The sequence below is a fragment of the Leuciscus leuciscus genome, assembly GCF_965113295.1.
Source record: "Leuciscus leuciscus genome assembly, chromosome: 3".
Lineage (NCBI taxonomy): Eukaryota > Metazoa > Chordata > Actinopteri > Cypriniformes > Leuciscidae > Leuciscus > Leuciscus leuciscus.
Window position 1 is genome coordinate 68,221,506 of NC_138727.1, and position 25,164 is coordinate 68,246,669.

A 25,164-nucleotide genomic window follows, 5' to 3' on the forward strand; every position below is an offset into this window, starting at 1 on the left:
AATTTCTGTTAAATTAACTAAACATATAAGTACAGAATACCTGCACATTTACAATATTACTCATTAAACAAACACTGAACATCAAGATATGTGAATGATAGGAAATACAATCTTAGTATATAATTTAGAACATGTAAAAATATCTACATTAAAAGGCAATTGCTGTATACCTTTATACTCTAATATAACTTATTTTACACATTTACAATTACATTTTATCCAAAGTGACTTAAAAATTAAGAGAACAATAGAAGCAACAAGTGCAGTGACAAGTCCCAGTTAGTGTAGCACAGTACACAAGTTTATTTATTTATTATTAAAACAAAGATTTAGTATTATTGGGTCAAGTGTTTATGAAAAGATGGATCTTTAGCAGTTTCTTGAAAATGTGTTGAGTTGGGCAGGTCATCCCACCAGCAGGGAACAGTCCAGGTAAAGGTCAGTGAAAGTGGTTGTGTGTCTCTTTGGGATGATGGCACCACAAGGCGCCGTTCACTTGCAGAACACAAGCTTCTGGAGACACATAGATCTGAAGCAGTGAGTTTAGGTCTTGCTGCAGCATCTGGATCAGTTGCAGAGGTTTGACTGATGCTGGAAGGCCTGCCAGGAGAGCATTACAATAGTCCAGTCTGGATAGAACAAGAGCTTAGACAAGGAGTTGTGTGGCTCCGATAGGAAGGGCCGGATCTTTCTGATGTTGTATAAGGCAAATCAGCAGGATCGCATGGTTTGGCTGAAACCATAAGCAGTTCTGTCTTGGCAAGGTTGAGTTGAAGGTGAAGGTCATTCATCCAGCAAGAATTTTCCATCAGGTAGGCTGAGATGCGAGCAGCAACCGTCAGATCCTCTGGCTGGAATGAAAGGTAAAGATATGTGTCATTAAGTGGTAGGAAAAGCCATGTTTCTAAATGACAGAACCTAGTTACAATACAAAAAAAAAAAGATAATAGATGGGTGGAATCTAACACAATCGTGGTCTTACTGTAGCAAAACCAAACCTTGTGCAGCTCCAGTGGCCTCACAAGGATCAAATGAATATTCACATGGGAAAATATAGTATAAAACAAATTAAATTTTCTGCCACTTTTAGTGCAATCATATGGAATCAGAAGACTCGGCCATTACAATATTTTAAATTACTTCTTCCCATACCTTGTTTGCCATGATCATTCTGCTTTTTTTTACAACTCAGTATTACATTTGCACATGTCAGAATATGTTCCACTGGGACAATGCAAAACCTCACCTGACGTGTTGGCAAGCATGCAGCCAGAATATGCAATTTATCATGTGGTGTTCATATTCTAGCCTCATGTGTTTTCCTGTATCATCAACGAGTACAGTATTTACTGAATTCGTTTTCTTAACGGTCTTGATAGCCACGTCAACCCTTATGAAAATTAACTATGGTTAACCAAAAAAAAAAACTTGGTAACGTTAGGCCTATTTGTAGTATAACTGTGGTTATTAAAAATGGTAATAAAATCCGCCAAAAACGTGGTTACTATTTTTTAAGAGAAGAGTTTTCAGCTTCCAGACAGTGTTTAAAAATGTCCCGCCATTTAAGAGATTGATTTACTGACAGATACTATCGCGTATTAACAAAGATTTTATACACAATTAAACGGACTTTATGTATAACAAGTCTACGAAAGCTTGTTTTAGGTCTTTTGAGGTGTGGGATATCTTTCTTAAAACAGATGGAAAATATAAAGACGCATGCTACATTTTCAGTGTTTTGCCTCCAGCTCTCGCCAGTTAACTGAACATCATTTAAAATGCTAACGTTAGCTTGAAAACTGTAAACTTAACACAAATGTAATATAAAATACCGTTCACATGCAGACTCTTACCTCAGCCGGTGATCGGTTGGCATGATGTCCGCTGTGACGAACCAGGCTCACTGAAAAGGGTGTTATTTCCGAAGAATCCAAACCAATGACATTATATAGATCAGTGATCCAAACGGACTGACTGACAACAGGACTCCTGCTCACGGCTGCTCTCGACGAATACGATTGCTTTGAACCACTGTTAATCTCACAATCCACTTCACGAGAGTGGCTCATGACTGAATTCAAATCTCCCGCTTGCCCTTGATACAGATCCAAAGTCGACTGATCAGCTGACTGTTGTGGGCGGGACTAAACAGCGGAAACGTAATGGCGGCGAATTTGAATCTGCGTCATCACGTGCGCGCGCACACACACACACACACACACACGGACACAAAGCCCTGAATGTGCAGCAACGGAGATTTGGAAAAATATTAATAAAATATACATGAAATTATGGGAGAATAAGACAATTAAATAATGATCAAAATGAGCATCTATTTGCAAGACAAGATTAAAAGACTATGCAATAAAAAATAATTCAATACAGGTCTACTGTAGCCTATGTAGGGTAGGCTACATGTACAAATACTATTATTTAACCTTAAAAAAAAACTCACTTTAACCCCCACATGCTTAATAATCTGTAAGGACAACATATTGAATAGATGCAGATTTCTTCAGTTATACCTTCTTTTCTTTGTTTTCTAATTTACTTTGTAAAAATACAGACAAGTTCCTTTTAAAAAACGTAAAATTTATGTAAAACCAAAATACAAGCAAGCAATTACCTGTAAATTTAATAGTGGACCTTTAAATTACAGCAAATATCTGTAAAATAACAGGCATTCACTATAATGACAAAACGGTAAAATTCTGTAAAAAAAAAATACAGACCATTACCTGTAAAAGTACACTTTTTTTGACAGTGTAGGCAACATAAATAAAACCCCAAAATGTAGAAATTTACATTATTTATTTACTTAAGAACAATCAAATAGTACAAGAACAAAAATAAGACAAAAAAACTGAAGAGAAAAAAACCCAATTTATCTTTTTGATCTTCTCAGCTCCGTGAGCTTCGAATTGATAGATGTGCCTATCTGAGCTAGGCATCATGTATGACAGTTGCCAAAGTGAGATATGAGCTACAAAATGACCATCCTGCCATGAGCTATATAGGAGACATATCTTGTATGTACATATAGGGCTTATATGTATATATAAAGAAGCAATACAGGAGACCTATATGGCCTGTATATGCACATATATGCACCTCAATTTTGCCTATATGTGGCATATATACGCATATATGCAGCATATTATCATATATGTGCATATATGCTGTATATATGCAGCATATATGCTGTATATATGCAGCATATATGTGCATATAAACTGCATATAGGTTTCATATATGCGCATATATCCTCATATAGATTCTTTCCATATGGGTTAGTTTATGTAGATGGTCTCTCAGTGAAGTTCAACATTATACATAAAAGCAAATGGAACAACAGTAGGCTAAACCCTCTTTAACTTGTTTTATGTAAAAATTATTCATCATCTACTAAATACTTAATAATAAGGTGAGCGTGGCTTGTTGACGCTCAAACAGGAGGAAAGAGCTTGACGCTCGAGGTCTTCTGCGCATGCGCAGTCTTCACTGTTTTTGTGGGCAAATCGAAAGTAAACTCGAAAGGAAAGTGCGCATTTTGAAGACTTAAAATCTCAGAAAATATCAGCTTTCACGATAAGTTCATTTATCAGTTTCTGTTATCATGTCATATTATTGTACAATGTTTTATCATATCATCCCTGATCTTCAGATATTAAGGAGATATAAAGTTGACACGCATGTAAAAGTGGATGAAGCTGGACAAATTCATCTTCAGGATCATAATGATATCGAGCCTTCTCGGTTTTAATTCTATTTGTGTTCATTTACGGATACGTTACAATCTGAAGGGAATCTAAAAATGAGGAAATGTAAACATTAACTAAAACACGGGCGCGCGTCTGTAGGCCATGCGTCGATCTGCGAAGTTAGTTTGCGTTAGATTATAAGTATAAAAACTGGTCATCTTGTCGGGTCGTATGTGGCTCAGATGCACTATTGTGATTTGGAAATGTTTCACAGTACAGTTTTGGTCAGTTAACCCTTCCCTAGACTTTCATAAATCAGAATATTAAAGTTAAGGGCTCAAGGAAGGGTTAACTGACCAAAACTGCACCGTGAAAATTTTCACAATAGTCCACTTGAGCCATGAATGACCCAACAAGAACTTATAAGCTGATTTATCTAATGGCTTTGACCGTTTTTATTAATGTGCTCAGACTGTACGTCATTATTACACAAAACACAGAGGCTAGAACAGTGAGAAACACCAGAGAATGTCTAATAAGGGGAGAACGTCCACTCTCAGTAAACTTCCGGCTTCTGAACTGGTTGCAGTTCCACTCTGGCTCCACATGAGGGCGCTCACAGGACGAGTGCAGTTCCACTCTGGCTCCACATGAGGGCGCTCACAGGACGAGTGCAGTTCCACTCTGGCTCCACATGAGGGCGCTCACAGGACGAGTGCAGAATGAATGGAGGTCTATGGCGCTATACCTCTCAACATCCACTTTTCTCAGGATAGAATTGTTTGTCTAGTAATTTGAATGTTGTATTCGAAAGGAGATGCAAAGAAATTACACATTGCTGGGTGTTAGATTTTTTAGAGTCACTTATTTGCTTTAAAAAGTCTTTTAAAATGTCAATGACGTCACACACATCGTACGACCAGAGATACTGCTTCACGGCAATCCTTTAGTCACTGGTGCTTTCGCGTCGGTCCTGACACGTGTTGTCTAACTCCAATAGAGTTAAGAATGTCTTTAATTGCAGTCCAAGAGGCTTGTTTAATTTTTTTAACTAATACACCCTGGGTTAAGGCTGAGTGATGTGAACCTTTTTAGCTAATTATTTAAACACTTAATAGCTGGGGAAAGTTCACTCAAAAATGTTATTTACTCACACTCATGTTGTTCCAAACTTTTAGGTCTTGTTTTTTTTATTTTTTTTATCAGAAAGTATAAAAGAATGTTTTAGCTGTTTTTGTCCAGTCAGTGCCGTCAAATGTTCAAGCTTCAAAAAGAAATGATTGGATGAAAGAATATCATAATTCATGTTTTGCACAGGAAGGGTCAGTGTAGATGTTTGAGTAAAGGACAAAACAAAAGCTTATTCCGCTCTAAGCCTTGAGAAGAGTGCTAATTATGATGAGGTTAAAGCAGCTTTATTGATTCAAACTCAACAAGTGTCGTGAAGAAATTTGTTACAACTTTGAAAGCGTTGGTGGTAAGCTTCAGGAACCAGCTCATATAGCTATCAGGGAAACTGCAATCAAACACAGATTAGAACACTCCCACCACATAACATGACCTCTCAAATGTCAAAAGCTCAAGGAAACTTTGATTTATCAGTTCAAGACTCCTTTAATCATTATAAAAGTGTAACCGGCTGGATGTGGAAGCGTTCAGAGAGTTCTTCATCAAATGTGCTGATCAGTCAGTGTGATATGAGCTCTGACACAGAGAAGCTGTCAGTGAGTCTCTCTACAGCAGCAGAAACACATGAAGCTTCTGAACAGAGAGAGATTCAGGCTTTTCCTCCTGCTGTTGAAGTGTTCAGTGAGACTCAAGAGCATCAGTGAGACACTGACGGTGGGTAATGGAGACTGAAGCACTGATCCACTTCATCTCAGAGGTTCACATCTGTGCAGAATCTTCCGCTGTGGCGACCCCTGATCAAACAAGAGCAAGCCGAAAGAGAGAGAGAGAGAGAGAGAGAGAGAGAGAGAGAGAGAGAGAGAGAGAGAGAGAGAGAGAGCGAGAGAGAGAGAGAGAGAGAGAGAGAGAGAGTGTTGGGTTTGAGCCCAGTCGAGTCCAAGTCTTTAACCAATCAAGTTCTTCAAGGGGGTCTTGATCAAGTCGGGACTTGACTTTATCCATTGATTTAAATTCATGCCAGAGGGTGGTTAATGTGAACGGAAATGCACCTGTTTTCTCTACATTTGCAGCTGTGTGTTTTATATGACAGATGTGTGCAGTAGACCTTTGTCTGGTCAGACACACCATATTGTATTGTACGTGGATGAAAACGAGGCTGTGAGGGACAGACACACAGTCTTTATAATGGCATACAGTGTATAATGGTCATAGATCATATATACCTTTCAAAATCTGTTATATTTTTGTCTACTGAAAGTGTTTTGGTTTAATGTATGATTTGTCCACTGTTTCCATATGCAGGCCTAAAGACAGTTTCTAATTATGGGGAATGGAGGGAGCCAACCATCTGCAGAACCCGATCGAACGAGTAATCGATCCTTGACTCCTCCCCTTAATTTCAGTAATGAAGCAGTGACCTCTGACCCCAGGTGAGTATAAACGTGTAGTGGGTAATTTAACTATGGGAATCAAAAGCACATTGAATGCACATAGACAGATGAGTTTATTTATTTAATTTGTTTTATTTCTCCTCAAATCTGTGAATAAAAGAAAATGTACTTTTGTAAAACTTTTTGAAAATGTACTTTTAAACTAAAAAATTTAAATGTAAGACATTTTGTAAGAGAAAATACAAAATCGGCATCTGATTCACTGTGGAATTTATTTCTATATTTAAATACGTTTATATTTTTAACCCTCTGCGGTCGGCAAGTTTCCCATCTCAGTCTGTCCCGTCTGCGCTCTTTATCTGTAATATGCCCACACCCACGTGCAGCGCAGGCTATTCAAACATTAATCATCCACACGAACATGTAAGTATCAGTGACATTTGAGGTTATTAAAACAGTAAGTCCTCGACTGCCCAAAATAAAAGTGTTCGAGCGAGCAGAAGCAGCAGGCGAGAGGAGATCAAGCGCGAGAGCGTGGGGAATGATCATGCGCGTGCGTAAGGGCTTGTATTGCGTTCAGAGGAGATGTCATGTCCCCTCCTAAAAATATAATTAAAATATGTGTATTGTAAATGCCACCTACTGGCGGTTTTAATTTCACATTTAAAGTATCTTTTCATGTTTTAAATCATTTCAAATATCAATATTCAACATTTTATGTTTTAAACAAAACATTATTTCTGTCTGTGTATCTAAATGCCATTTCAAATGCAGCTTCTGTGTTTCTTCTCCATTGCAAAGATTTTGTTGATACTTATTTAATTTTGTACACAATACACAATTTTGTGTTTAATACACAATTAATTTTTTAATTGTGTGAATTGTGAACACAGAATATGAAGAATCGGCTGTCCTAAACCTGCCAAGTTACCAGATATTAGTGCTGGGCGGTATGACCAAAAATCCACATCACGGTATTTTTCTAAATTACACCGGTTTCACGGTTTAAGACGTTTTTTTTCCCCAAGCATGACTGGGTGTAAGAGGCGCTTTAAGAGCGGCAGAAACAGCGGTTTCCCCGGTAACGGCTGTACACAAAGCAGCAACGCTCATAAACGCTGCTTTATCAGGAAAGATAAAGAAAGATTCAATCGTAATAACAAAGAAGCTTTTCTAAAGACCGTCAGTTCACTTCACCCGCGCCGCCTTTTGATTTTGAAACGTGCAGTGCTCATGTTTATTCAACGATGTCAATGCCAACCACAAACAGATTTTCCAAAAGGCTGTGTTGATATTGTGAACCAATGTATGGGAAACACTGTAATATAATTTGACAGCTATCAATTATAGTTTAACCTAGCCATCTTCAAAGTCACGCTTAGGGGCTGTTTACACCTGGCCACTTCATGCGTTTTCTGTGACCGGATAGCTATCGGATCGTGAAAAGACCAGGTGTAAATGCCCTCCGAAACGTATTCGAGACGGATTTGAATCCGATCGCTCAAACCACTTCAGGAGGAGATCTGAGACGCAATCCAGACGAAACTGGACAAGTGTAAATGCATCTGGTTGTTGAAACCACATATGTAAATTGTACTCCTCCCAAAAATGCTAAAAAAATAAACGCGTGAGAGCGTGTTATAGGTTATATGTAATGTTATAGCATCACCGCAGATGAGAAGCAGATGAGAAGCTGAGCATTCATTAAGCCAAAGTGCAAACTATCGCAAATCAAAAGTGAAAGTGAGACGCTTAACACACAATCTTCATCATTAAAAGTAGAGAAACGAAATGATCTTACCAGGGCTGTTGCCGCTCTCTCTTATTGCAGTCTTTGATTTTGAAATTTTAGCTGATGATCAATAAAATGCAGCTCATATCTGGCCACTTCATGCATTTTCTCAGATCGGAGAGCTATCTGATTTATCAAAACGATTCCATTTACACCTGGTCACATAAATGTGTTTTTGCAAAATGGGTTTAAATCCGATCTTCAATTCCCGCGCTATATGCAGATTTAATGGAGGGCACGTCACCCAAAGCAACAGATGAAAGGACCCTCTCAAACAGTGTCGCGCCGCGCCGCGTTCCGATCGTTATTAAAGCGACATACACCGGTATTGCGGTATTTTAAAAATTCATATCATAACAAAAATAAACACCGGTATTCGGTATGAACCGGTATGAACCGGTACACCACCCAGCACTACCAGATATACACAATAACACACTCTTTTCGTCTAATTATCGTTATCGATAAAATCCCTGAAAATATAGAGATCTGAAATATAGAAACTATACTCGTTCTGCCCCTTGGTATAATGATGACCTGCGCTTTAGGAAAGCAGCTTGCCGTAAATTGGAGCGCAAGTGGCGTGACTCAGGCCTGAATGTATTTTATCAAGCCTGGAAAGATCACCTGGGGGAATATAGATCTGCAATTGAGTCTGCCAGATCTGTTTATTTTTCTCAGATAATAGATAATAATCAAAGAAATCCAAGGCATCTCTTTCATACTATAAACAGACTTCTCACAGTTCATGTTGGTACCTCTCTGCCTGTCTCAAATCAGGTGTGTAATGACTTTCTTCACTTTTTTAGCTCTAAAATTGACAATGTTTATAAAATCATTCATGCTATACCTGGTTCTTCTTCTGTACTTTGCTTGCCTAGTTTCTCTGGCACATCCTTTACTACCTTTTCTGAAGTTGACTCTGAGCTGCTCACTAGCGTGGTATCATGTATGAAAGTTACCACTTGCTTACTTGATCCCCTCCCTACAAGCTTGTTTAAATCTTGTTTTGACTCACTGTGCCCAGCTGTTCTTGGCATTGTCAATGAATCTTTGTGTTCTGGTGTTGTCCCAGCAGCACTGAAAACTGCTGCTGTAACGCCTGTTCCGAAGAAGCATGACGCAGATTTGGATAATTTAAATAATTATCGCCCTATATCAAATCTTCCATTTGTGGCAAAAATTTTGGAACGTGTTGTGGCTTTGCAGCTACACAGTCATCTCACAGTAAATAATCTTTTTGAGCCCCTTCAGTCTGGTTTTCGGAAATTTCATAGTACTGAGACAGCCTTGGTCAAGGTCACCAATGATCTGTTAATAGCCTCAGATTCTGGTTCTCTTTCTATTCTTATCCTCCTTGATCTTAGTGCCGCTTTTGATACTGTCAATCACAATCTTTTACTCAACCGTCTGGAAACTGTCTTTGGTGTTTCTGAGATTGTTTTAACCTGGTTTAGATCTTACCTCTCTGATCGTAAACAGTTTGTCTGTATGAGTGGTTTTCGGTCTGAGATCGGCTCTGTCCGTACGGGTGTTCCTCAAGGTTCAATTCTAGGCCCGTTACTTTTTAGCATGTACATATTTCCACTTGGACTGCTACTAAGATCACTTGGGCTTAATTATCACTTTTATGCAGATGACACTCAGATTTATATTCACTCTAAACCTGGTCAAAATCTGGATGTTCCTTTTTTAACACATTATATTTCTGAGATAAAAACATGGATGTCCCAAAATTTCTTGTGTCTCAATAGTGATAAGACTGAGGTCTTGCTTATTGGCACCCCTCATCAGCTTCGTAAGGCTGGTTCACTAATTTTAAACATAGATGGCTCTGATTTGGAGGCACAGACTAAATAAAAAAAACTTGGGAGTTATATTTGATTCTAGTCTGTCCTTTGACTCTCATGTGCGGTACATTGTTAAGAACTCTTTTTTCATCTCAGAAACATTGCTAGACTTCGCTCTATGTTATCCCTCTCGGTGACTGAAAGGCTTATTAATACCTTTGTTTTTTCCCGCATTGACTATTGCAATGCACTTCTTGCTGGGGTTCCTAAAACCACACTTAACAAATTACAAAGTGTACAAAATTCTGCTGCTAGGATTTTGACTGGAATCAGGAGAAATGAGCATATTACACCGATTTTAAAGTCTTTGCACTGGCTCCCGGTTAGGTTCTGAGTTGATTTTAAAATCCTTATGCTCACATATAAGGCACTGCATGGTTTGGCACCTCAATATCTGTCTGCGCTTTTAACTTTATACACACCCAAGCGTCATTTACGCTCTTCACAAGCTGGTCTATTGGCAGTCCCACAGACTCGATTGCGTACTGTGGGGGACAGGGCTTTCTCATCCTATGCTCCTAGGCTTTGGAATGCTCTTCCTCCAAATATCAGAGATGCACAGTCTCTAAGTAATTTCAAATCTCTTTTAAAAACGCATTTTTTAGGTTAGCCTTTACTTGATTTTTTATTTTATTTTTTTAATCTTGTTGTATTGTATTTTATTGTAGTGTTGTATTTTAAATTTGCTTGTTCTAGTATGTAAAGCGCCTTGAGAAGCTGCTTTAAAGGCGCTATATAAGAATAAAGTTATTATTATTATTATTATTATAGATCATTTGTTGTCAATTTCACACACAAATGAAGAATATTTTGGTCACTTTAGTCAGACCCTCACACGCGCATGACATCTCCTCTGACCCCTCCGATACCCCCCCAACCCCCCACCGCGATTTCCACCTATGTCGCTTCGTTAATTTTGTCATTGATTTGCCACCATAGAGACAGATCAAACATATTGTTGAATATTAAGTGACTCTAACTAATGAAGCCAGAGACGACGGTGACAGAATGAAGGAAAACCCTTGGAGAGAAACCAGACTCAGTCTCTCAGTTCTCCTCTGCTGAGATCTTGAGAGATTTAATGTCTTTTATCTTCAGCTGATTTCATCTAAGGCTGGGCATACACTGTGTGATTTTCGTCAGATGTTGAGCCGAATTCTGAAAAAATCATTTTTTTTTGTATTTCTGCTGTGTCGTGCGTTGTTTGTCCTGCAGTGTTCGCGCAGTGTACCGGGGAAACGAGAGGAGATGAACCTCACTTGACCAGCAAGCTTTCTTCTTTTTTCTTTATTTATAAAGCATAATTTAATACAACAACAATTGCCCAAAGTGCTGTACAAAGAACTTAAATATAAGACTAATGATACATAGAACAAATAATACAACAATAGCATACAAAAAAATAAACACAGATTCAAGGTAAAACATGCACCTAATCGAGATTAAAAGCCCAGGACAGCAAATTAGATTTAAACCGAGTTTTAAAAATGGATATTGTTGGAGCCATTTTGCTATGCAGTGGTAATATGTTCCACAGTTTCGGTGCAGCGCCTGAAAGAGCCAGATCACCCCTGGGTCTAAGTTTCAGTCTGGATCTAGGGGTAGTCAAGATCAGTTGACCAGAGGATCTAAGAGATCTAGCAGATGTGTGCCGTTTTAGTTAGACAGCAAGGTATGGTGGCGCCAAGCCATTTAATCATTTAAAAACAAATAATAAAAGTTGATATTCAATTCTGAAGTGAAGATAAAATTGGTTTAGTATGCTCATGCTTGCGAGAACTAGTCAACAGTCTAGCGGCCGCATTCTGGACGGCCTGCAACCGCAGGAGTGCTGTCTGGCTAACTCCTATATGAAGAGAGTTACAATAGTCAAGCCGTGAAAAGATGAAGGCTGACTGACTTTCTCAAGATCATTAATGAAAGAAAACTTTAAAATGTAAGAATTTAAAAGCTTTGTCAAATAATACACCCAGATTCCTCACAACCGCTTTATGATACGGGGTCAGTGCACCTTGTATAAAGATCTCACCTCGTCAGACTTTACTGAAAAACGTTAACTCATTTTTTATGCACAATACAGATAGAGGATATGTTTAGGCATTTTGTCACGGGTGACAAAAACGCTCAGCGAGCGGAACCCTCTCGACGAGTCACGAGTTTCCCGAGGGAACGATTTGTGTGCGACACATCCCACTCCGGTTCCGGGTGTGGCAGAAACATTGGGTGTTTCTCAATATGCGTTCTTCAGCGATCTTGCGTCCTTGTGTTCTCGCTTTACGTCATCATTAACCGTCGAAGTTCAGACCTAATTCTCAAGAACGCAAGTACAGAGGACGCATGAAAGAACCCAGATGTGTTCTTGATACCGAGGATGCATCGAATGCAGACTTGAGCTAGGCTGCATTCCAGTCCAAAATTGTAATGCCCTTCACTTGCTAACTTCCCTCCGTCTCGTTCACTCGGATGTACGTCATTGCGAGTGCCCACTACTGGCGGAAACTGCAATGGGCTGAATTGGAACGTCCTAAGCCCTTGATCACTTGGAATCAGCTGTGGAGTTGATTTATTATTTACATTTGTTTTCCCTTTAAGAATTTGTTTCATGCAGCATCCAAATGTATATATGGTTTTTGGGTTGTTTTCAATTAAAAAAATTAGAATTAATATATCATAGAGTTGTTTGTTGTGGTGGTGATTAGATGAGATCTGTGGTGACGTCACAATCGTACTGCATTGTGGGACATATAGGTGCCTGAAGTGTACATATGAAGTAGACTCGCTCCCTCGGTCAAAATCGAGGGAACGAGGGTCTGTCCATCTAAACTTCCCTCGTCCACTTCACGAAGTGGAACGCACTTCAAAATGGCGGCGGGGATTCCCCCAAGGGGAAGTGCTTAGGGAAGTTCGTGAGTGCGTGTCTAAAAGTGGACTGGAACGCAGCACTAGTACTCGCCTGGTGTCCCAGAAGTCATTGCGGCCGGTTCGGAGTTCGTTCTTCCAAGGAAGCTTGGCAAGACCGGTCTCCACGAGAACACAAGTCCGTTCTCTGCGTTCTTGGAATTGAGAAACAGCCATTGTCCGGCCTGATTAGCGCTAATGCACTGCAGGTGCGAGAGAGAGAGGAGCGGCGTTCACACAGGCTTCCTGCTTTACAAGCCTAAGATAAAAGGGCCATTCAGAGAAGTTTTTGGGAGCAGCTGGTTTTCTCGGAGCAGTTTTGGGCACAAGCTTGCTCAGGGAAGTTGTCTGGGTGAGAAAGCCGCCCATTGAAATCTGCTGGATCAGAGTTCGTTTGTGGGAATCTGCTGGACTGATTTATCGATTGGATCTGCGCTGTGAAGGGAGAGAGAAAGATAAGTGAATTGATTTCATCTTACAAACATTCGAAAAGCTTGAAGAGGATGCAGTGAATGTAAATCTGACTGTTGGGGAAGCTATGTGTTCCAGAGTGTGCTGAAGAGGAACTGAGGATTGAATATCCCCCACGGGAGTGTAATGAATGGACTGAGACCTCTGATCAGCCCTATCGTGTGAGTGAATTGCAGTGTTTTTGCCTTATTGATACACATTGATTCATTGCTGTGGATTTGAAGTGAACACGAGTGCGGTGTGCTTTTGCTGAGAAGCGGCCCCAACCCCTGCTTACACGTTTGTGAAAAGTTATGATACCTGCTCTCCATTAGAATCCCAGAGTGTACAGCTACGCTGGTGAGATACGTAACCTCTTCTCTGCCTGAGCCCTGTGAGTGTACAGTTGCGCTGGTGAAATACTATTAACCTCTTCTCTGCCTGAGCCCTGAAGGAACATATTGCTGTGGAAAAATCCTTACCTTTGTACTTACCGCCTGAGCTCCGAAGATATACAGCATTGCTGGCGAAGCCGCCCATTAACTTACTCTCTCACTAATGTGCCCTGACGAAAGTGTCTATTACTGAGAAGAATCCCTACCTCCATACTTACCGTCTGAGTCCTGGAGTATGCAGCATCGCTGGTGAAGTAAGCTTTTAAGCCACTGTCTCACTCACGTGTACTGACACAAGTATCCTGTACTGAGAAGAATCCCTACCTCCATACTTACCGTCTGAGTCTGGAAGTATGCAGCATCGCTGGTGAAGTAAGGCCATCCTTAAAAATATTTTGGTTTGCAGTAACAGCAAAAAAAAAGAAAAAAAGGGACGGTAGGTAGGTCTATATTTTTTTATATATAAAAAATATATAAAAAAAGTATTTTTTTTTTTTTTTTTTTTTTTAAATCGGGGTCGGGTCGGGATACATTTTTCACCGATGTCTAGGGGCTGTTTACACCAGGCCACTTCATGCGTTTTCTCAGATCGGATTCCAATCTGATTTATCAAAACGATTCCATTTACACCTGGTTACATAAATGTGTGTTGTTGTTTTTTGCTGATATAAATCCGATCTTCAATTCCCGCTATATGCAGATTTAATGGAGTGCACGTCACCGAAAGCAACGAGATACATTATTTTATTGATCATTAGCTAAAATTTCTGAATCAAAGCCCGCAATAAGAGAAAGCGGAAACAGCCCTGGTAAGATCATTTCGTTTCTTTACATTTAATGAAGATGATTGTGTGTTAAGCGTCTGCGACTTACTTTCACTTTGATTTGCGATAGTTTGCACGTTGATGCAGCTTCTCATCTGCGGCGAGTGTGTTGCAGTAGCGTCGTCATATCTGACTAAAACATGACATATAGCCTATAACACGCTCTCGCATGTTTAATTTTTAATAAACCATATTCAACAACATATAAAAATGAAATAATCTTTAGAGTAAAGCCGCAACCATCATTACCAAGCGCGAACCATTGACAGTGAATGAAACGAAGCGAACTTAGTAGTGTGATGCGTTAACCAATGGTGTAACGTTAAACATAATCATAGATGACGCGCCACGGGTTTTTATTTAAAAGAAAGAACGTAGCTTATGTTTGTATATAGGTCTAGGCAATTTATATTCACAATACTTAATAACTAATATTATTTTATTGCATTTGTATTAGTTGTTTTAAGAGTTAAAAAAAAAATCGGTCGGTCTTAACGCAAGTTTACAACCGGCAAGTCGGTCGGACTAAAAGGGGAAAAAAATAATAATAATTGGGTCGGTACTAAATTGACAGGGTCGGTCGGGTTACGGCAAACAAGAATATTTTTAAGGATGGCCTAAGCTTTTAAGCCACTGTCTCACTCACGTGTACTCAGTGGTGGACGAAGTACACATACCATGTACTTGAGTTAAAGTAAAGATACTCAAGGTAGAATATTACTCAAGTAAAAGTAGAAGTGCTGCCTTTAAACATTCACTTGAGTAAAAGTACAAAAGTATTTGCCTTCAAATGTACTTAAGTATCCAAGTACTATGATTTTTTTATTGCTATAATGTCCTATTATAATTTTTGTCACAAGACTCTTGCTTAACTCAGTCTACGTGAAGACTCTGTCACTCTTGGCACATCAATCTATTAATAAAATGACATTAATTAGTCTATATATATATATATATATATATATATACAGGGCCTGAAATTAACACCCGACCACGCGCCAAATGCGGGTGAATTTTGCAATTGGCGGGTAAAACTGTCAATCTACCTGCCACATTGGCGGGTGGCCAATGAGAATTGAGTGATTCATTAGTTGTTGGGGTTTTTTGCGTCTGTTTTTTTATTTATTTATTTTTTAAGTCCGCGACGTAAAATACGATGTTTTGGATGTGCGAGTAACAGTATTAAACTGTTGGTGAGATGGGATGAGATGAGATAAAGCAAAGCTGACGTTGGTTATGGTACAATGACAGTTACACAGATGTGTGTGCGTGTGTATGTTGAGTTGGGAACCAGTGAGGCGCAGCAGTACACTGTCAGGCGCAGCAGTCATTCTATTCTACATCACTTACCGATCAAATAAGGCTTTGGCGGGACAAAAATCTTCGGCCGCCCCAAAAATGTAAATGCAGGAAAACTCCTGACAATGCTCGTAAGCGTTTGCTGCGCTGTTTCTTACCTTGCTTTACGTTGAATTTACTAGTTCCAGCTTCACCGTCACCGCTTTTTTTTTTTATATATATATTTGTTTAGAAAACCTCTATTTTCTTCTCTTTTCTTTCCTCTTCTGAGAACCGGACTTGTGCTGACCGGACATTTTGAGCGTACTGAACTTCAAATTAAATGACAACATCAAATTTTGATCAGTGGCCAAACCATTTTTGTCTTGGGTGTGGGGGGCCCCAGTTCTGGTGGGGGTGGGGACATGTCAAGGAGACCAGACCTCATGAAGATGCAGCAGCAGTGGAGGAAGAGGAGTGCATCTGCTCCTTTTTTGTGGACTCAGATTAGCAGCAGTCAGTATATATGAATATGACATATGACTATGTCTGTGACACAACAAATCAATGAATAAAAAGATGCAGCACTTAAATGTGTATTCTTACAAGTTAAAGAACAATGTTTGTGTGATTTCTATTTTTCACCTTTATGAGGCAAAAAAAAAAAAAAAAAACTGGCTGGTAAAAAGTTACTGTGGCAGGTGGATTTTTAAATCCACCTGCCACAGTGGCTGGTGGTCAAAAAAGTTAACTTCAGGCCCTGTATATATATATATATATATATATATATATATATATATATATTTGAATTGAATACATTTTTTGTGTGTTTAATTTTGGACGGAAGGGGACTGATCCCATAAGGTATAATACATTTACAGTATTTACTGTACATATTTTTCACAAGCGTCTATGGTCATAATTATAAACATCCTAATGTTATGATACATTCACATAAACCTGCACAATGCCATTGAATATATATATATACACACTACATTATGGGAGCAGCCAATTTCCCTACAAAATTAAACACCAAAACATATTAATGCAGTGTTTCTGCTACTCATCAGAAAAAAAATGCTATTATATGCAAGTAATTTTAGTGTCAAGGTAATAAGCAATGTTCATTATGCGTCAGTATTTACCGATAATTGCTGCAATAATAGCTGCTGCTCTCTGCCCCGCTTAAAATCATTGGCAACACAAATTGTTTGGAACTATTGAGAGCTACACGAATCACGTGGCCGCGCGGCGGTGAGATCACAGTTGGCTTGTTCGACTTGAAACGGCACACTGCACAGACCAATCGGTGAATGACATTAAAATACCGCGAGAGTGATTAGAGAGTAGACGGCTCTGTATGCTTTTCAATCGCTCTCGCGATTTCGCTCTATACTTTGATGTCATAAACTGATCGGTCTGTGCAGCGCCGGTTCAAGTCAAACAAGCCGTGTGTGTCGCAACCTCTTATATACTGTCTATGGTCGCAACTCTCATATTTAACGGCTCTGGTTTGCGCTTAGTAGATACCGCCAAGGCAAGTTCAAAACAAAGTGTGCACGTTGTAGGCTACTGTGATAGGTGGCTCGTTTGACCAGTTAAGGCTTTATCCACTCATAAATAAAAAGGAACGACTGATTTTGAAAATGTAGTAGAGTAAAAAGTAAGATATTTGACTTTGAAATGTAGTGGAGTTAAAGTAAAAGTCTTCCCAAATTTAAATACTTCTGTAAAGTACAGATACGCAAAAAAGCTACTTAAGTACAGTAACGAATTACATTTACTTCGTTACTGTCCACCACTGCGTGTACTGACACAAGTATCCTGTACTGAGAAGAATCCTTACCTTCCTACTTACCGTCTGAGTCCTGAAGTATGCAGCATCGCTGGTGAAGTAACCCTCCAAGTTCGCTCACTCACTACTGTGTATTGACGCAAGTATCCTTGACTGAGAAGCATCCTTATCTGCATACTCATTGCCCGAGCCCTAAAGTGAGCCGCATCATTGGTGAAGTCGCCGTCAGGGCGAAACTGTGACGTTCGATCAGTACCTACCCGTAGCTGAAGAAGACCTAGAGGACACTGAAGTCTATCACGCTTGTGCTCATTGATCTATTGTGTTCAATAAAGATTGTTATTCCTTTGAAATTATCTCTTGTCTGCGTTGTCCATCTGTTGCGGACCTGTGGTGTCGGCTCCTCACGGTGGTGTCTAATTCAGGGGCGGCTGGTCATCCGAGTCCGCCCCGGCCCGCACCGGTGACAATTTCATGAAACAAAACATTAAATATGAAAATAACAGCCGATTGTGAGTATTTGTGTTTCAGTTGGTTTAATGTATTACATCTTTCAGGTATGTTTGATATTTTAGATCCTTCAAGAAATGTTAAAATAAGACACTAACTCAATCATCAAGCTGATCCACACATGAATCACCCGTAAACTTTGTCCTCAGGGAATGCTTGAAGCAACAGCTGATTGATTTGAAGGAAAAAGGCTACAGTGATGCTTTCATTGATCTTCTGCAACCTCATATTAAAATATCAGACTGGTGAGCGTTCACTGAAAATCCAGTTTATGCTACAGCATCTTAGGTGGTGCTTTCAAACTCTATTGGGCTGCATGATATTGGGGGAAAATATCCGATAATATAATATAATATAATATAATATCTTTATTAATATAAAGTATCTGCTTCAAATGTGCCTGATGCTGGAATTGTGTTTGGCACCATGAGAACCCAAAGTCATTTGACATTCATATTTCAATTTTTGTTTTGTTATTGACAGATTATTTTGTACTTTTATTGTAAGAATATACGTACATTTTAATTTATGCAAGAAAAAAAGTGCAGAAACTGAATTTTAATGACATTTAAGGGATGGTTAACTTAAAAATGAAGTTTTTCATCCTTAAACTGCCTACATACCTCAAAGCAGAAAAGGACAGAGTCAGGACTGTTGAGGATTATTTTTGTTATTTATATTTTGCTTGCATGGACTTACTACTCTTGAACTTTCTTTATTTGGACTATTTTGTTTGAGTTAAATACAAAGAGTCAACAGATTTATGTAATGTTTGCGTGTGCTCTACAATGGTCTAAGTTGCCTTTATATTTTCAAAACAATGTTGTTTGGGGTCTTTGTCTTTACAATAATGCTGTTTTGTGTAGACGTTTGACAAAGAGTAAAAGGAAATAGTCAATTCCCTTTGTGATAATTATTCAACCTTTTATGAAGAGTTGAAGTTATAACAGAGGTAAGCCTTCAGTCTCATGGAGACAAAATATGCTTAATAATCAAAACTAAATGCTAATATATCCTTTTATTTCCATATTAAAATGATAACATGGCAAGACAGTTTATTCAGTTAAGGACACTATTATACACACTTTGCTTCCTACAGGCAGAGTGGTGTTTGAGGCAGAGGTCTCTGCGTGTAATCACTGTGACCCTGTTTATTCGCTAGTTAATATTGAGAATAGTAATGAAAGAGGGGCAGAAGTGAACTTGAGTAGAGCTATGTGAACTTTAACCTAATGCTTCAACGGTTTATGTAGTGCTTGCACATACACACAAGAACAGGGTGTTTTTCAAGAATAAATTATTGAATTCAACACATTAATTCAGCACAGTAGTTCAAATGGAGGACAATTAACTTATGACCGCAAACTTTATATCATAGAAAAACCATAGAAAAGTTATTTTCACTGCAGCCCTGTAGTGTAAACAAAACTGAATTTCCACTTCTTTTTACTGAGGTGCAGACTTTTTACTTTTCCTCACACCATCCCTCTCCTCCCTACTTCTCTCCGTTTCAGCCATCAATCAGATCTATCGTCCACCATCATGGCTGCTGTTGCTGCTGCTTCTGCTGCCTACGTGATCAGACACGCCACCATAGTGATCACCAACCTGACAGACAACTACTGCCTCATCAACCCAAAGTGAGACTACAACCAGAAGCAAATCTAATGTTTAACCAAGCATTCAAAACTAAAACTTTGTCTCTTAACATGTATAGGCATTCAAGGAAAGGAGTGTGAAATGCATTTAAAGGGAGAGTTCAGTTTTCTAATGTCATTCCAAACCTGTATGACTTTTTCTTTTGTGAAACACAAAAGAAGATATTTTGTTTTTGAAAACTTGTTTGTCCATACAATGAGTTTTGGACCCCATAAACTTTCATTTTAAGGACAATTTTTTTTTCTTTTTTTTTTAAATACTTCTTTTTTTTTCATTTGTGTTCAAATGAAGTCCAACATGTTTGGGACACCATTAGGGTGAGTATATGATGGCAGTATTAAATTTTTTGGGTGAACTATCCCTTTAAACGTGCATGTTCTGTAGCAATAAGAATGTGTGTGTGCCTGCATATTATTCATGCAGATAAATCCCACAGGGTCCATCTGGTGAGTGGTCAAACCTTCAACCCACCTCAGCCTACAGTGCGCCCCCTCGAGACTGAAGTATGCACTTTCTGCAAGACCAGCGGTACTGCCACCGGCAGTGTGGGGGTTCTGACCTACGACCTGATCGATCAAAAAAGAAAGGACTACATTGAGACCCTGGCCATAATGTTTTCTGTCCCCTATGACTACAATCTGTATAGTAATTGGTTTGCAGTAGGTATCTACCCAAAAGAAAGGAACTGTGACCGGTGCCTTTATAAAGAAATGTACTATCAAGAAAATCAACAGGGCTTTGTGAGGGAGGAGGGCAATGGGTCAGGCATTACCTTTGAGGGTAAATGCCTGGACATCAGGGCCACCATGTCTCCTTTGGGCAGGGCTATAATAAAAGTGGAGGTGTGGGACAAGATGGTGTCTCCTATGAGTCAGCAAGTTTGCTAAACAATGTATAAGTCAGCCATTTTCTGAATCACTGATGTGATCATCACCTTCATCACCACAACATCCTTTATTAGATTCACTTTACTCTCTGCTCTGTTTCATCTCTCCTCAAAAAAATATACACCAAATTAGTGCTTTATATTGTCACGATCCACACACGGGAAGCAGGGAAGATCCAATTTACAGTAAGTAATTTATTTAAGGGAAAATCCGTTACTCATAAACAGTCCAGGCAGGGGTCAAAATCCAAATAACAATCCAAAACACAAGACAATCGCAGACAAGAAACAGACACTGAAGTGGCGTGATAAATACAAGGACTCAGTGACAAACACTGACACAAACAGGATATATGTACACAGACACTAACAAGGTGAGGGGTAACAGCTGAGTGCAATGATGACAGGGAACACCTGAGTGCAATGATCGTGATAGCCAGACAGGATGATGGGAAACGTAGTTCATGATGTAAGTAACACCGGGGAAGGAGGACATCTACTGGACACCCGGGGAACACAATCCCAACACTGTGACATAACCCCCCCTCTACGGAGTGGCTCCCAGACACTCCAAGACAGGACACGGAACAAAACAAAAGTTCAGGAGGGAGGTGGCACAGTGGAGGATCAGGGGGAGGGACGGGGGGCCAGGTCCATGAAGGGAAACAGAAAGTAACAGACTCAAAGGGGGCCAGGGTGACACAGACAGTACATTGGGGGAACAGGGCGAAGCAAACAGTCCATCCGGCGGCCGGGGCGAAGCAAACAGTCCATCGGGCGGCCGGTGCGAAGCAACCCCTCCATCAGGTGGCCGGGGCGAAGCGGACAGTCCATCGGGTGGCCTGGGCGGAGAAGACCCTTCGGGCGGCCACGGCGGAGACGACCCTTCGGGAGGCCACGGCGGAGACGACCCCTCGGGAGGCCAGGGCGGAGACGACCCCTGGGGCGGCCAGGGCGGAGACGACCCCTGGGGCGGCCAGGGCGGAGACGACCCCTGGGGCGGCCAGGGCGGAGACGACCCCTGGGGCGGCCAGGGCGGAGACGACCCCTCGGGCGGCCAGGGCGGAGACTTTCCCTCGGGCGGCCAGGGCGGAGACCTTCCCTCGGGCGGCCAGGGCGTAGACTTTCCCTCGGGCGGCCAGGGCGGAGACGACCCCTGGGGCGGCCAGGGCGGAGACGACCCCTGGGGCGGCCAGGGCGGAGACGACCCCTGGGGCGGCCAGGGCGGAGACGACCCCTCGGGCGGCCAGGGCGGAGACGACCCCTCGGGCGGCCAGGGCGGAGACTTTCCCTCGGGCGGCCAGGGCGGAGACCTTCCCTCGGGCGGCCAGGGCGGAGACTTTCCCTCGGGCGGCCAGGGCGGAGACTTTCCCTCGGGCGGCCAGGGCGGAGACTTTCCCTCGGGCGGCCAGGGCGGAGACTCTCCCTTGGGCGGCCAGGGCGGAGACTTTCCCTCGGGCGGCCAGGGCGGAGACCTTCCCTCGGGCGGCCAGGGCGGAGACTTTCCCTCGGGCGGCCAGGGCAGAGACTCTCCCTCGGGCGGCCAGGGCGGAGCGACCAGTTCATCGGGCGGCCAGGGCGGAGACAACTCCTCGGGCGGCCACGGCACAGGAATAGATACCGGGTCAGGAACTGGAACAGACCCCACCGACTCAGGAACTAGAACAGACCCCACCGGCTCAGGAACTGACACCACCAGCTCAAGAACTGGAACAGACACCACCGGCTCAGGAACTGGAACAGACACCACCGGCTCGGGTTCAGGAACAGACACCACAGGCACCGGCTCAGGAACAGACACAGGCACCGGCTCAGGAACAGACACAGGCACCGGCTCAGGAACAGACACAGGCACCGGCTCAGGAACAGACACAGGCACCGGCTCAGGTTCAGGAACAGACCCCACCGGCTCAGGAACTGGAACAGACACCACCGGATCAGGTTCAGGAACAGACACAGGCACCGGCTCAGGAACAGACACAGGCACCGGCTCAGGAACAGACACAGGCACCGGCTCAGGAACAGACACAGGCACCGGCTCAGGAACAGACACAGGCACCGGCTCAGGAACAGACACCACCGGCTCAGGAACAGACACAGACACCACCGGCTCAGGCTCAGGAACAGATATCACCGGCTCGGAGGCGGCCATCTTGTCTGAAGACACAGGTTCGGTGGCGGTCATCCTCTTCAAAGACACAGGCTCGGCAGACGTGACGTGAACAGGCTCGGCGGTGGCCATCTTGTCCGAAGACACAGGCTCAGCAGACGTGACGTGAACACTCTCGGCGGCAGCCATCTTGTCCGAAGACCCAGGCTCGGCAGGCGTGACGTGAACAGGCTCGGCGGCGGCCATCTTGTCCGAAGACACAGGCTTGGCGGCGGCCATCTTGTCCGAAGACCCAGGCTCGGCAGGCGTGACGTGAACAGGCTCGGCGGCGGCCATCTTGTCCGAAGACACAGACTCGACGGCGGCCATCTTGTCCGAAGACACAGGCTCGACGGCGGCCATCTTGTCCGAAGACACAGGCTCGGCAGGCGTGACGTGAACAGGCTCGGCGGCAGCCATCTTGTCCGAAGACACAGGCTCGGCAGACGTGCCGTGGACAGTCTTGGTACTTTCTAGGATCTTAAATAGCGTATCAAAATAATCCAACAAGCTTTCCGCCGCTGTGGCAATAGCGGGCTGCTCAATAGCGAGGACGGCCTCTAGGATGACCGCTGGCTGCACGGGCATGACCTCTGGGATGACAGCGGTCTGCACGGGTACGGCCGGCCTCCTGTTCTTTGGGGAGGTTATAGGTCTTCCTCCTCCTCCGCCTCCGGACCACCGAACTCGAGATCACCGGAACCGGAACCACCGGAACTGGGACCACCGGAACTGGGACCACCGGAACTGGGACCACCGGAACTGGGACCACCGGAACTGGGACCACCGGAACTGGGACCACCGGAACTGGGACCACCGAAACTGGGACCACTGGACACGAGATCACGGGAACTGGGACCACCCGAACTGGGACCACCGGAACAGGCTCTGTGCTGGACGGAACCCGTGGCGAATGGGGCCCTGGGCTGGACATCACCAACCCAGGGTCGAAGAGGGGCCAGAGTGGAGAGTGGTGTCGGGACTCCTCTCGCCCACCTCCTCTACTGCGGCCTCCACGGGTCCCGCGAAAAATGACAAGGCGGGTTCCCTCAAAACAAATCCTTCTCTCCCGCTCGGTGGCTGGGGAAGAAACACCGGAAAACATACCGCTGGATCTTTTGGTGACTGAGTCCTTCTGTCACGATCCACACACGGGAAGCAGGGAAGATCCAATTTACAGTAAGTAATTTATTTAAGGGAAAATCCGTTACTCATAAACAGTCCAGGCAGGGGTCAAAATCCAAATAACAATCCAAAACACAAGACAATCGCAGACAAGAAACAGACACTGAAGTGGCGTGATAAATACAAGGACTCAGTGACAAACACTGACACAAACAGGATATATGTACACAGACACTAACAAGGTGAGGGGTAACAGCTGAGTGCAATGATGACAGGGAACACCTGAGTGCAATGATCGTGATAGCCAGACAGGATGATGGGAAACGTAGTTCATGATGTAAGTAACACCGGGGAAGGAGGACATCTACTGGACACCCGGGGAACACAATCCCAACACTGTGACATATATACTATCTTAAACTACAAAATGAAATCTTAACAGCCTATGAACCAATACTTGTCTAGACTTTAATCTGTATAAAGACAAAAATAAAGATTTCAGAGTTAAAAACTCATCATCTGTTTAAGTGTGCTTGAGTTAGAGAGAGAGAGTGTGTTTTTAACTAGTTGGAGTTTATCATTAGACCTGTTAGAGCCTTAATGTTTTTTCCTTATATTATTAAGAGTGATTATGTTTTTGATAAATGCATATTTTGTGTTATTTGTATTATATCGCAAGATTTTGACTAGTTTTACGTGCAACATGTGTAATAATGTGAAGAAGTATTAGGAAGAAGAAAGGGATACGATGAACTATATCATAACTAACAATAACTTACAGTCGATGATAATGTTCTGATTAGACGGTATCGTTTTCAAAACACTTGCACTCAAAGGTTGCGTTCTCAGGCCACCAAAACGCCGTCGTCGTGTAAATGAACGACCAGAACACATTAAACATTTTCAGTTGAAAACGGTGTCGTGTAAACGGGCCCTAAATTAATAACTAATGATTTTTACACTGGAAATGAATCAACGCTGAACTTACTTAAGCTGGAGAGTGTCTGTTAGATCTGCAGTTCAGCCGAAACAATCTTTGGTGCATTATTGTCCTGTTATCTCTGTTAAGATGCTTTGAAACAATCTGTGTTGTAAAAACTTGACTGAACTTCTTGAACTGTAACAATTACTATAATAACTGAAAGGATAACTATAACTATAACTTAATGTGGACGATATTCTGTTTAGTCTAAGTGTACACTGTTTTTTTACATTTATTACATTGTCGTCTGATTGAAAGGCTCGAGCTCTTTACAGTAGGCTGTCGATTACTGTTCTGATTGGCTGTCAAAGGGTTAATCGTTGATCAGCTGTAAAAAATAAAATAAAA

The 25,164-nt window shown here is 41.9% G+C and overlaps 2 protein-coding genes and 1 long non-coding RNA gene across 5 annotated transcripts in view; 1 reads left to right on the forward strand and 2 right to left on the reverse strand.

Moving 5' to 3' along the window:
- LOC309495704 (DELTA-sagatoxin-Srs1a-like) overlaps positions 1-20,602 on the forward strand; it is a 144,880-nt gene extending 124,278 nt beyond the window's left edge. Inside the window, exons 1-3 of one of the 3 annotated variants that reach the window (XM_082165516.1) lie at positions 6,236-6,259; positions 19,530-19,655; positions 20,111-20,602. In XM_082165516.1, the coding sequence (XP_082021642.1) occupies positions 19,558-19,655; positions 20,111-20,561 (549 nt within the window). In that variant the 5' untranslated portion in view covers positions 6,236-6,259; positions 19,530-19,557 and the 3' untranslated portion in view covers positions 20,562-20,602. Of the gene's footprint in view, positions 1-6,235; positions 6,260-18,166; positions 18,261-19,529; positions 19,656-20,110 lie in introns of those variants that run through there. The other 2 variants (XM_082165517.1, XM_082165515.1) reach the window with 2 other exon arrangements.
- LOC309494276 lies at positions 302-2,380 on the reverse strand. The gene is made up of 2 exons (XR_014204276.1): positions 1,854-2,380; positions 302-851 (listed from the first exon to the last, which is right to left on the reverse strand). It is a non-coding gene; the product is annotated as an uncharacterized lncRNA (long non-coding RNA).
- A 1,617-nt stretch (positions 20,603-22,219) lies between the features above and the next one.
- LOC309495565 (uncharacterized protein) lies at positions 22,220-24,223 on the reverse strand (the record flags this gene model as incomplete). The annotated part of the gene is made up of 3 exons (XM_082165349.1): positions 23,547-24,223; positions 22,392-23,471; positions 22,220-22,267 (listed from the first exon to the last, which is right to left on the reverse strand). Exons 2-3 carry the CDS (start codon positions 23,295-23,297, stop codon positions 22,220-22,222), a joined length of 954 nt encoding a protein of 317 aa, XP_082021475.1. The 5' UTR covers positions 23,298-23,471; positions 23,547-24,223.
- Positions 24,224-25,164: the final 941 nt, after the last annotated feature.